At 39.0% G+C, this 13,320-nt stretch overlaps 1 protein-coding gene across 2 annotated transcripts in view; it reads left to right on the top strand.

The window, feature by feature from the left end:
* Window positions 1-13,320, top strand: part of COG7 (component of oligomeric golgi complex 7) — a 73,129-nt gene that overhangs the window by 1,167 nt on the left and 58,642 nt on the right. For both annotated transcript variants that reach the window (XM_069089250.1, XM_069089255.1), the window contains exon 2: window positions 12,004-12,152. In XM_069089250.1, the coding sequence (XP_068945351.1) occupies window positions 12,004-12,152 (149 nt within the window). The remainder of the gene's footprint in view (window positions 1-12,003; window positions 12,153-13,320) is intronic.

Here is a 13,320-nt window from a genome sequence, read left to right as displayed (position 1 = left end):
AAAAAAAAAAAAAAAGATGCTTCTTGAAGAAGTTAGGACTTGAGATGAGATTCTAAAAGGAAGCCTGGAGGAGAGAGAGCATTCTTCTAGGACAACCACTGAAAATGCCCGGAATCAGGAGGAGTGTCGTGTTCCAGAAACAGCAAGGAGGCCAGGATGTGTTTGTAAAAAAATTTTATTCAGTCTTTTTAGTCCTGTCCTACTCTTCTTGACCCCATTTGGATTTTTCTTGGCAGATACTGGAGTGTTTTACCATTTTCTTCTCCTGATCATTTTATAGATGAGGAAACTGAGGTAAACAGGGTTAAGGGACTTGCCCAGGGTTGAACAGCTAATAGGTGTCTTAGGGGATTTGAATGCAGGAAGATCTGTCTTATTTCCCAGCCCAGTGCTCTGTCCTATGCCACCTAGCTGCCTCTTTGTAACAACTAATGGATAGTGAATGAACACAAAAGAACTGTTAGGAGAAACCCTAGTAATAAGTCTTAAAATCAACTGCATCTTAGGAAGATTGAATAACTTGCCAGAGGTCTTATTGGTAGTGTCAGAGGTAGTATTTGAAAGGACATCTACCTCAATCCATTCCTGAGATCATAAAGAAGCTAAACTGAAACATTTTTAAAATAGTTTTGTGTGGAAACACAATGCACAATATTTTTTTGTTTTTACTTCTATAGATATGTTTTTGTTTTACTCTCACCCTAATTCGTTCTTCCTTCCCCAGCAAGCTGTCCCTCCTAACAAAGACTGAAAAAGGAAGAGGAGAGAAAAGCAGTTTTGTAAAAGTAACAAATGCTGCAGGTTTTTCAGAGAGAGAGAGAAAGAGATTGAGATTTTGTATTTTGTTATAGAGTGTAGCCAGTATTGATATTTTGAATGTCAAAATCATCCTAGAACAGGGGTGGGGAACCTGTGGCCTTGAGGCAACATGTGGCCTTCCACGTGCCTCAGGTGTGGCCCTTTGAGCCCAAGTTTTACAGAACAAATCTTTTTATTAAGGGGATTTGTTCTGTGAAGTTTGGATTCAATCAAAGGACTATACTTGAGGACCTAGAGGGCCACATGCAGCCTCAAGGCCCCAGATTCTCCACCCTTGTCCTAGAACTTTAGTTTTACTATTCATTGCCTCCTTAAATAGCCAAATCATGGGAGTCAGAACAGTATGTCAGAAGTAGAACTTCAAATTTTGAATTTTGATTCCATTACAATGTTCCTTTGCAACATGGGGAAGATCATTGTTCTGCTAAAGGATAAACTCAAATTTCCCATTTCATGATCCCTTTCCCAAAGGGAAGAAATTCATTCAGTCATTCAACTAACAATTTATTAAATGCCTACTCTGTGCCAGGCACTGTGGTAGGTGCTAAGGATACAGAGAGGAAGCACAAAACAATCCTTACTCACAAGGAATTTACCTTTTATTGGGAAGACAGGAAGCATACACACACACATAGATGTATGTATGTATATATGTATACACACACATATAATACATATATATGAGGTGGCATGGTGGATTGAGTGCCGGGTTAGAATCAGGGAGACTCATCTCCATAAGTTCAGATTTGGTCTCAGACATTTACTAGCCGTGTGACCTTGGGTTACTCACTTCACCCTGTTGGCCTCAGTTCCAAGGAAATGGCAAACCACTATAGCATCTTTGCCAAGAAAACCCCAAAATGGGGTCACAAAGAGTTGGGCACTACTGAACCACAAAACAGTAGGTTTTTATATGTGTGTGTATACATATATATGTATACATGTATACAGAAGAAATTTAAAGAGAATATAAAGTAATACCATACCTGAAGTCCCACTAAATTTGCACTTTGATTTAAAGATCCTTGGGTATTCTTGCTCTGGATCGGAGATTGGCAGGTACACTTAATTTCTTTTATTAAAGACACTTATTAAGACTGGAGTGGTAACATAGCAGAGTGGATGGAGAGCCAACCTTAAAACCAAGAAGACCTGGATTTAAGCCCTACCTCTGACACATACTGATTATGTGACCCTGGATCAATCACCTAATCTTTCAGTTCATGAGGCAACTCTTTAAAACTGAAAATTGCAGAGAAGGTACCAATCTACTTTGATAGAGGGAATTTCCTTGCCATTAGTCGCTTTTCCAACATTTATTAAGCACTAATTATATACCAATCACTAAGCTAAGTTCTGGAGATACAAAAAAAAGGGCAAAAACACCCTGCGCCTCAAGAATCCCAGATTCTAATGGGAGACACAAATGTTAAAGTAACTAGGTATTGTATAAGATATAGTCAGAGTAGATTGAATGGCATTTTAGAGGGATAGATACTAGCAGCTGGGGAGACTGGGAAAGACCTCATGCAGAGGGTGGAATGTGAGTTGAATTGTGAAGGAAGCCAAAAGTCAGAGATGAGGAGAGAGAGCATTTCAGGCATGGGGATCCATCAATGCAAAAGAACAGAGTTGGGAAAATGGGGTATCAGCTAATAGGTTGTTATGGCTGGTTATATAGTTCATAGAAGTGAGTAAAATGTAAGAATATTTTAAAGGTAGGCAATGGGCCTGGTTTTAAAGAGCTTTAAATAACAAAGAGAGGATTTTATTTTTGATCTCAGAGGTGATAGAGATTCACTGGAGTTTAAGTAGGGGCAAGAAATGAAGCTTTAGGAAATTCACTCTGACAGCTGAGTGGAGAAAGGATTGGAGGGGGAAGAAAAATGAGATGGGGAAGCCAGTTGGAAGGCTGTTTCAGTAGTAGCTAATGGTACAAAGACCTGACCTACCATGGTGGGTAGATAAATAAAATCGGAGGTATGAGATAGTTGAGAAAGTAAAAATGACAGTTTTTGTCAGTGGATAATAACAGCATCTAATAGATTTTGGACATATTGCAGTGAGTAAGAGTAATAAGGTAAGATTGATCCTGAGGTGGTGAGCCTGAGTATCTGGGAAGACGGTGACATCCTTAAAAGTAGTAGGGATGTTCAGAAGAGAGAAGATTTAGAGGAACAGATGAAGAGTTCTGTTTTGGGCATATTGAGTTTGAGTTGCCCCTAGGAAGTCTAGTTCTAGATATCCAGAATATAATTGTTGGAGCTCAATAGAGAGATTTGGGCCAGATATATGACTTGGGAATCATCTGCATACAGATGATAATTGAACCCATGGGGCATGGTACATGATGTGAAGTGTATGGGACACCAAATGAAGTGTATAGAGGGAAAAGAGAAGAGAATCTGGTACAGAACCTTAGAGTATACCCATGATTATTTGTTGTGATGTAGATGAAGATCTATCAAAGGAGATTGAGAAGAAGGACTAGTCAGCTAGGTAAGGAGGGGAGCCAGGAGAGAGCAGTGTCGTACAAGTGTATTTAAGAGGAGAAAATGACCAACAGTGTAAAAAATGTGACAGAAGTCAAAATGAGCAAGACCTAAGGAAAGACGTCTGATTTGGCAATCAAGAAATCATTGGTAACTTTAATGATGAGGTTATAAGTCAAATTGGAGAGGGTTAAGAAGAGTGAGAGAAGAGGAAGAGGAGGCACTAAGTGTAGGTGACTTTTTTCAGGGAGTTTAGCTGAGTAGGGGAAGAGAGCTATAGAATGATAGCAATCGGGGACAGTCAGATTGAGTGAGGGTTTTTAAGGATAGGGTAGACCTGTGTGTATTTGTTGGCAGCAGGAAGGATCTGTCTACAAGGGATAAGGAGAGATTGACATTTAGAGAGAGTAGGGATGATAGTGGTGAAATTCTATTGAAGGAGAAGGGAGGAGATGGAATTAAGGGTACATGTAGAAGGGTTTTCCTTGGAAAGGAGAAGGGCTACTTCTTCATGTAAGATAGGAGTGATGGAAGAAATGGAGGTGGGGGGGCGATGTCTAAGTGATATAAATGAGGAGGGGAGAAGAGGGAGTTCTCACGAATGGTCTAAATTTCTTCAGTGGAGTATGAGGTGGAATCTTGATCACAGAGGCTGGAGGGAGGGGGTGCTGTGGGATGCTTGAGGAGAGGGGAAAATTTGAAACAATTGCTAGGGAAAGTGGGATAGGGAATTATTGAGAGAGGAGTAGAATGATTGCCTTACTTGCACTGAAGGCCCAGTTGAGATTAGATAACTTCAATTAATGGTGAACTCGACATGGTTTAGTGATTTTCTCCAGCTCTGTTTAGCAGCACTTGAATAATAGTAAAGGAGGCTAGATCAGGAGAGTAATCTAGAGTTGGTTATGGGCAAGTGTGATTGGCAGTAGGACAGTAGGGCAAGGGATTCAAGAGTATTCGAAAGTGTAGTGTGGAATTGGATTGATTTAGTAAGAGGTCAGGATAGGGAAGGGAGGAGAAGGTAGTAGTGATAGCTTATAAAAGAACTGAAGAGTGGAGGAAAAGGAGTTCACAACAAGGACAAAGAGCAGGGTTAAGGGTTGGAAGGCATAGGGAAAGGTGGCACAGTCATAGCTAATAGCGAACATTTCTGTGGAACTTCAAGGTTCACAAAGCCCTTTATACGGGATAATGTACTTATTATTCATGACAACCTTTCAAGGTAGGGCTGTTATCATACCCATTTCACACTGAGGCACAGAGATCTCATTTAACAGAGGGGTTAAGTGACTTGCCCAGAACTAGGGACTATCTGAGGCAGGCAGGATTTGAACTTTGGATTTACTGACTCCCAGCCTTATACTCTGTCTCCTGCACCACTAGCTGCCTGATAAATAATAAGATGTTGTTTGTCCTTCATTCTTGCAGAGGAGCAATGCTGTCATGAGGATGATGTCTTGTGTGTGAATTGGATTCAGGTGAGGTAGAGCTGTGCAGAGCTGTCAGCCTCACTCTATCCTTCAAATAAAATATTACCAGACAAAAGATTTTTGGAGTTTTTGAACCTAGAAATGAAACACTTTGGGTGATGGTAAAATCAAGAACAGGGCCATCCCTGTGTCCAGCTGAAGTGGAGTGGAGATGAAGGTGATTCAATAGATTGAAGAATTGGAGAGCTTATGGTATTTGAGAAAGTATCGATATTTATATTGAAGTCCCCTAGCATGAAGGCAGGAGTTGTGGAGTGAAAGGCTGTGAGGCAGGTGCTGGACCCATTAAAGAGGAGAGAGAACGTCTTGGGTGTTGATAGATAATAGTAGATAAGTGATCTGGATTGGATGATAAATTTGGATTGCATGAACCTCAAAGAAGGAGGGGTTTTTGATTAGTGATAGCAGTAGAGGGAGAGTCTAGAAAAAGTAATGTGGGGCAAAGAGTATACTCATTTTCTTGCCTTAGCCAGTGGTTCCTCAGAGGCTTGAGAGAAAGCATAACCAGTACTAGCAGGGGTAGCAAAGAAAGCTGTGTCACCAGGAACCAGTTCTTAGTGTCAGAAAATAGAGGGATGATGAAAAGAAGATGCTTAAGAAGAAAAAGCAGTTTGATATTTTGAGAGCAACCACTCCAGAGGGTACAGTAGAAGAAGTTTGCAGATCTGGAGCAGGACATTGGGTAGGTACAGTTGAAGGTAAGGGAGTAAGGGTTCAGGTAATTGGGATGAGGAATGAGGTTTGTACATTGGCAGCTGGGTGTTCAGAGTTAATGAGATAGGGAGAATACAGAGAACTGGGAATATACTAACCATTGGTGAATGAATCTAGGAAGAATATCAGTGGTTAGAGAGAAGTCTTTTGAGTGGAGGCAGGTGAATAGTTTAAGGACTGTCTAAGATCCTTCCTAAATGACCTGGCTAAGGAAGTCACTGGGAGCCAAGATGTGAATGGCAGGGTCCCATCTTGGGGCTGACTACCTTGGCACCAAGACAGAAACCCAAAAACTGATTGGTGGATGGCAGGGTCTTGTTCATTAGTGGCCTTCTGAACCCAGATGGAGATATGCCTGGGGTCCAAGACAGAGAAACTAGTGACAGTCTTTTTCCTGGGTGACTGCCTGGAGAAATCACTGGAAATGGACAGGTCCAGTTCCTGTTCTTTATCCTATTAAGAATTGTAATAATAAAAAAAATTGTAATAATAGTAGTTGACATTTGTATAGAATTTTTGCCATCATCTCACTAGAATCCCATGACAACCCTGTGAAATAGGTCCTTTCATATATTATTTCCATTTTACAGCTGTAGAAACTGAAACTCAGAAATGTGGTCTGATGAGGGCCCAATGTTTCAGAACTTTACTGCTATTCAGTCATTTTTCCATCCTGTCTCACTCCTTGTGACCTTATCTGGGGTTTTCTTGGCAAAGAGACTGGAGTGGTTTGCCAATTCCTTTTCTAGTTCATTTTATAGATGGGGAAACTGAGGCAAACAGGGTTAAATGACTTGCCTAGAATCACACAGCTAAGTAAGTGTCTGAGGCTACATTTGAACTCAGGAAGATTCCTGACTTCAGGCTACCCCTCTATCTACTGTACCACCTAACTGCCTTGTTTCAGTCCAAGATGGAATTAACTTTATCAGCTGTCAAATCAGACTTTTAATTCATTGAGCTCGAAGTCCATTTAGACCTCTTCTAGACTGTTGGATGGTAAAGTGGCTAGAATGCTGGGCCTGGAGTCAGGAAAACCTGAGTTAAAATCTTGCCTCAGACACTCACTAGCTGTGAGACCCTGGACAAGTTACCTAACTTCTTCTTGCCTCAATTTCCTCATCTGCTAAGTGGAGATAATTATAGCACTTATCTCCCAGGGTTGTTGTGAGGATCAAATGAGATCATAATTGTGAAGTGCTCAGTACAGTGCCTGGTACATAGTAAGCAAAATATAAATGTTAACTTAATTATTTTAAATGTGTTTGCTGAAATACCTCCCTTCAAGGGCTTCTTGAAGTTACAGGGGGTCAGATTTTACTAGAGAGTTTCATCCCATAAATAAGTTTGATTGTTAGTGACATTTTCCTTAATCTGATTCTCTGAAACTTCTGTTCATTGTTCCTTGTTCTTCCTTCTGGGTCCAATCATAACAGGTCCAGTGCCTCTTCTGTATGATATCCCTCTAAATACTTGAAGATAGTTATCATATCATTCTTAAATCTTCCCTTCTTCAGGCTAATTATCCCAACCAATCTTTATTTGGTAAGGTTTTAAGTTCATCCTCCATTCTGGTCACCATACCTCAATACTCTATGGCTTGTCAGTGTATTTCCTAAAATGTAGCAACTAGAAGTGACCATAGTATTCTAGATATGGTCTAACCAAGGAGGTTTAGCAGAGCTTTCACTTCTCCAATCCTGGACACTATGCCTTTCTTGATGTAGCTAAAAATTTGTATTAGCTTTTTTTGGGGGGTGTTTACCATCTTTGGAAATCCAGAGATTTTTGTCTCATGAATCATCCTCTAGCGAAACTTTCCCCCTTGACTCCAATTTACAAAGTTGATGCTTTTTTTTTTTGAAAGTTGATGTTTTTTACCCAGTTTTAAGACTTTACATTTACATCTGATAGATTCTGTATTATATTTGGCCTATTATTCTAGCCTGTTTTATGTATCTGTCATCTCGTGTTAGCTATCCCTGCCATTTTTGTGACATCTACATAAATTAAAAATATGCCTCTTATTTATGTATCAAAATCACTGAAAAATTATTTACTATCACAGGACTAAGGGTATACTTGAAGCACTCTATTGGAAACCTTCCTCCAGATTGACATAGATCCATTAATGCCTACTGTCTGGGTTTGGTCATTCATTTAATTTTGAATCTATCTAACTAATTATACTATCAACATATCTAGAATATTATGTTCAGTTTTGGATACCACATTTTAGAAAGGACATTGAAAAATATTAAAAGGGGGCCAACCAGGATGATGAAGGATCTCAAACTTATCTCATAGAAAGAGTGGTTAAGAAATTGGTGATATTTATCCTGGAGAAGAGAAGACTTGGGGTAAGGGGTTTTATACCTTTCTTCAAGCCCTTGAAAGACTTGGAAGAGAGAAGAGACTTGTACTCTTTAGCACTAGAAAACAGAATTAGGAGAGGTACCTGCTGCAAAGGGACAAATTTAGATTTGAAATCAAGGGAAGATTTTCTTATAAATAGAGCTATCTGAAAGTGAAATGGTTGACTTTGGATTTGTAAGTATTCAAACCATAGTTGACAGTTTTCTCTATTGGTTTATACTTAGTGAATAATAGTGAATTTCTAACTAGCAGATGATGATGGTGGAGTGAATTAGACATCCAGATAGGCTTGTGGATTTAGGATTTGTTGGAGTGTCAGAGGTGAGAGAATGTTTTGATGTTAGCTTGTTTTTCCATATATTCCACTAAGCTGGCATCGATGTAAGAAATGAATCTGATGCTCAGTAGCTCTTTGTGGCGTTAATACTGATTCTTCTATGGAGACTTCTAGTGACGGGAAGAATTTATCCATATATGAGGATTCTCTGCCTGGTCATTTAGATACCTTATTTACTGTAGTCAATATTGATGGTTCTTAAATTGTAGGCATTTTGATAGAATCTAAGATCTGAGGTCCCAATCCCCTTTTATTTGGGTGTTATTGATTAGCATCAGAAGAACTAGATCTGAGTCAGAACTCCGCTATTGCCCAGCTGTGTAACTGAGCAGGTCAATATCTTTATCTATAATATCTATCTCATGGAGTTTTTGTGAGGAACGTGCTTTATAAACCATAAAGATCTTTGTAAATATAGGTTGTTGATTTTACCTCCAAGAATATCACTGGAAACTTGTCAGATATTTTACTGAACTCAAGGTTCACTGTGTTCCTATAAAGATCAAATGAAATAACATTTACAATGGACTTTGTAATCATTGTGTGCTTTATAAATACACAGTTCTCCATTAACCTTCTAGCTATTCTGTTGCCCCCCAGATAAAGTCAGTAGTTCTGTATTAGCCCAAATATAAGTTTTCCTCTCGAATTTGGATTTTATAAAACCTGAGTTTGGCTTATAGTCAGTGTTATTTTTTCAGTGCATACAAACATATTTATTGGTTCTATAGATTCTAGTGCATCCCTCTAAGGTTGTCATGTATCCCCTTTGTACGTATTGTGTATATACCTATAAAAGTACATATATGTGTGTGTGTGTATAATGTGTAAATACATGTTGGAATGTATACTTCTTGAAGACAGGTATTGTTTTCACTGCTTCTTTGTATTCTCAGCTTTTTTTTTTTTTGGTCTTTATTAATCTGTTCATTTACTTTTCGTTTACAAGATTCAGTTCCACAGTTTCAAATTTTCTTCTCCTCCCCCCCCTCCCCATGGCAGCATATAATCAAGTATGGGATCTGCAGATACTTTCACATTAGACATTGGTCAGGTTATAAAGAAGGATTGTATTGGATGGAATGAACAATGGGAAAGAGGAAACCGAACCAAAGAAGAAAAGGAAAGAGAGCAAGTACTTTGCTTCAGTTTGAATGTATTCTTAGCTCTTGACATAGTCCCTGAAACAAATTAAGTTCATAAAAAAATGTTTGCAAATTAATTGATTACCCTCTTTAGAAGCATTGGAAAATGTGGAGAAAATGAATTAGCACAGAACTGAGTAAGGCTCTTAAATGAGGTATATTTATACAAAAGAAAAGATATCAGAAATTTCCTTTATTAGTTTTTTGTTTTTAAGCAATTGGGGTTAAGTAACTTGCCCAAGGTTACACAGCCAGTTTTTTTGTGTGGATGTTAAGTATCTGAGGCCAGAACCAATCCTGGGACGTTGGGCCGGCGCTCTTACTCACTGCCCTACCTACCCACCCCGTTTATAAGTTTTTTAGTCATTTTAGCCCATTTTAATAGGTTGTCTAGACCAGTGGTGTGAAATGGATCCTGAGGCTGCATATTGACTTAGAAAACGACAAATTAATATTATCTATGTTTGATTGTAACCACTCCATTATATTTGCCAAGAAACTCCAAATGGGATCACTGAAGAATTTGACTGAGACTGAACAACAATAACAATGTTTCCCTGTATCTTTATATATTTTGTTAAACATTTGTCAATTATCTTTAATCTGGTCTGGACTGCACTCTGAGAGTCATTTAAGGTCTGCAGTCTCCAGAAAGGGAACCACTAAACTGTACATTAGGATCTCTGTGGCTGTATATTGACTCAGAAAGCCACATATTTATTACTTATTTTTTTTATTAATACATCAACACATTAAAAATTAGATAAGAACTATAATTTAATCTGATTCATGTGGCATATAAGTGTTGTGGCCCACATGATAATAGTGTTTGATACCTCTGGACTAGACATAACTAAATGTCAGTACTACTGCAAATCAGTTTGACAGCTGTGTAATGGATTAGAGAGAGGAGAGACTGAAACAGGGAGACCAGGTAGGAGGCTATTTCAGTAGTTCTAATTAGAAGTAATGAGAGCTAGAGAACTGGGCTGGGTGAGAACAGAGGAAGCAGGTGCAAGAGAGATTTTGGAAGTAGAAATGATGACACTTAGCAACTGCTTGGATACTAGGGATATTCTCACTTGGTTTTAACTAAGGGCTAGGCTAGGGTCTGACAACAAGTGATGTGTAATCAGTGAATCAAAGAGAGGGAAATATAGCCAATCATTGAGCTTATATCCTACATACTTGCACCTTTCCTTGTCTTACAATACTCCTCAACTTTGCCCCTTTCCTCCACAGTATAAGTGTCTCTCCCCTGGGGGGGGCCTCATTTCTGCACAGGCACCCAGTGTAAGTGTTGCCTGGGTACCACCAGCAGCAGCTGCACAGATGCCATTGGGAAATTCCTTCCTTCCAACTTCTGCAACCCTCTGCACACCCCCCCCCCCCAATCCCGGTATCTTATGGCTAGAGCAGGGACACCTCAGAGGGCAGCAGCAGTTGGTAGTGTAAATGATGCACACATATAACAATGTTATTCCTTTATTCAGTAAGCTTTAGTGGCTTCCTGTTGATCTGGGATCATTTTTTTTTTTATCTTATCCTGGTGAATATACACATATTGGAAACCATTTAGTCTAGACCAGGGGTTCTTAAACAGGGATTGATGAATTTGTTTTTAAAAATATTTTGATAGCAAAATTTCATTAAGTTTATTTTCCTTTGCGATTCTGCATATTTTATTTTATGCATTTAAAAACTTTATTGTGAGAAGGATCCATAGTCTTCACCACTCTGACAAAAAAACCTATAACTCTTGGTCTCCACCATTGCAGTTCCAAGTAAGTATTCTAAACAGGATTCATTTTTCTTTCTTTTTTTGGGGAGGGCAGTTGGGGTTAAGTGACTTGCCCAAGGTCACCCAGCTAGTTTTGTGTTGAGTGTCTGAGGCTGGATTTGAACTCAGGTCCTCCTGACTCTGGTGCTCTATTCACTGTGCCACCTAGCTACCCCAATAGGATCCATTTTTCTAGTAGACTTGCTTCTGAGTATATTCTCAACTTTTCAGAATAAAAAAAAAAAAGCTGAAGTACTATGAAGTATGAATAGAAGAAAACTATTTTTCCTCACTTTCATTTACCCTTGTTCACCATCTAAATTCTTTTTTTAAAAAATCATTATTTATTTATTTTAAACATTAAAAAAAATTTTTGAGTTCCAAATTCTCTCTCTTCTGCCCATCTCCTGACCCACTAAGAAGGCAAGCAGCATGTTATCGATTACATATGTGGAATCATGTAAAACATATTTCCATATTAGCCTTATGGCAAAAAAAAGGGAGAACAACAAAGTGAGAAGATTATACTTCAGTTTGCATTCAGAGTCCATCGGTTCTCTTTGGACATCAATAGTATTTTTTCATCATTAGTCCTTTGGAATTGTCTTAGATCATTGTATTGATCAGAGCAGCTAAGTCTTTTATGACCATAAACTCTTCATGTAAGCATAATTGTTTTAGCTGAATGGCTATTGTAAATAATAATACATTTTAACTTGATTAGCAAGTATTCTATCTCATTTTGGAATGTTTTAGTAAAGATTCTTATTTGTTTTTAGGGTACTTGAATTGTATTCCTTTGTGGTGGCCAGTTTTCATCTACTTCTACATTGCTTCTTTGTTTCTACAGAAACCAGTCACCAGGCTCTCCAGAATATGCCCAAAGTTCTCCGAGATGTGGAAGCCCTTAAACAGGAAGCATCTTTCCTAAAGGAACAAATGATTCTTGTCAAGGAAGATATTAAAAAATTTGAACAGGACACAGCTCAGTCAATGCAGGTATACATAGATTCATAGAAATAATTAAATGTGGGAGTGACCCCTTTACTTTACAAATGAAGAAACCAGAGCCCCGATAGCTGAGCTCACTTACCCAGGGTCACACATTTGGCAAAGATAGGACTAGAATCAGTTTGTCTTGAATCCCAAACTGATTTTCTTTCTACAGTGTTTCCCCTTGAACAGCCTCAAATACTGTGAAAAGACAGAGATAGTTGACATTTCTCTTCAGTACAATAGATGAATTAGTTCTCCCAGCTTTGGAAAAGAATGTATTGCTATGCTTTATCAACAATGTGGATGAATTCCGGTATTTTGGTACATTGGAGTCACTTTAAGGTCATCCATTGCCTTATATGAGATGTAACAACAAAGCACGCTAGGCATAGCGCAATAAGGTGGCGGGAAGAGTGCTGCACTCACAATCTGGATATTTGGGTTAGAATTCTGCCTTAGGCCTTGCCTGCTCCTCGCGTTAACATCCCTCCTCATCCTCCCGCAGTCTAAAGTGGGTGCCTCTTCTTGCCAAAGTTAAGCCTTACTCTTGTGATTCTGTTCTAAGCTCCCTGCCTGTCTCACCCAGGTGTTACTTTCTTGAACGTCCCCTCTCTTTCTCTCCTCTTCAATCTGTTTATCTGCTGGGTTCTTCTCCACTACTTAAACATATTTCCAAGTCTCCTCTATCCTTAAAAAGTGTATGTAACCCTGACATTCCTGAAACACTGATTGTCCTGTTGCTCTTCCCCCTTTTGCAACCAAACTCTTGGGAAAGGGTTTTCTACTGTCACTGTTTCTCTTTTCACCTCCCACTTTCTTCTTGTTCTCTTGAATTCTGCCTTCCAACCCCACTACTGAAGTGAAACTGCTTTCTCTAAGATTACCGCTGGTCTCTTAATTACCAAAGCTGATGACCCTTTCTCATTCCTTGTTCTACTCCATTTCTCTGAAGCTTTTTAACACCATTGGCCTCCCTCTTCTTCTGGATGATCTCTTTTCCCTCTGCTTCTATAGCACTGCTCTTTCTTGTTCTCCTCCAACTGTCTGACTATACTTTTTCTCTTGTCCACGTAAGTGTTGTCACCATAAATATCCGTCCTGGGCTCTCTTCTCTTCTCTCTTCCCTTCTCTTCTCTTCTCTTCTCTTCTCTTCTCTTCTCTTCTCTTCTCT

Source organism: Petaurus breviceps, unplaced genomic scaffold (assembly GCF_028583685.1).
Source record: "Petaurus breviceps papuanus isolate PSGF00001 unplaced genomic scaffold, PetGlider_PUasm1.0 120, whole genome shotgun sequence".
In the NCBI taxonomy this organism is placed as follows: domain Eukaryota; kingdom Metazoa; phylum Chordata; class Mammalia; order Diprotodontia; family Petauridae; genus Petaurus; species Petaurus breviceps.
The sequence above is the reverse complement of the archived record's forward strand: the minus strand, read 5'-3'. Positions and strand labels throughout refer to the sequence as shown.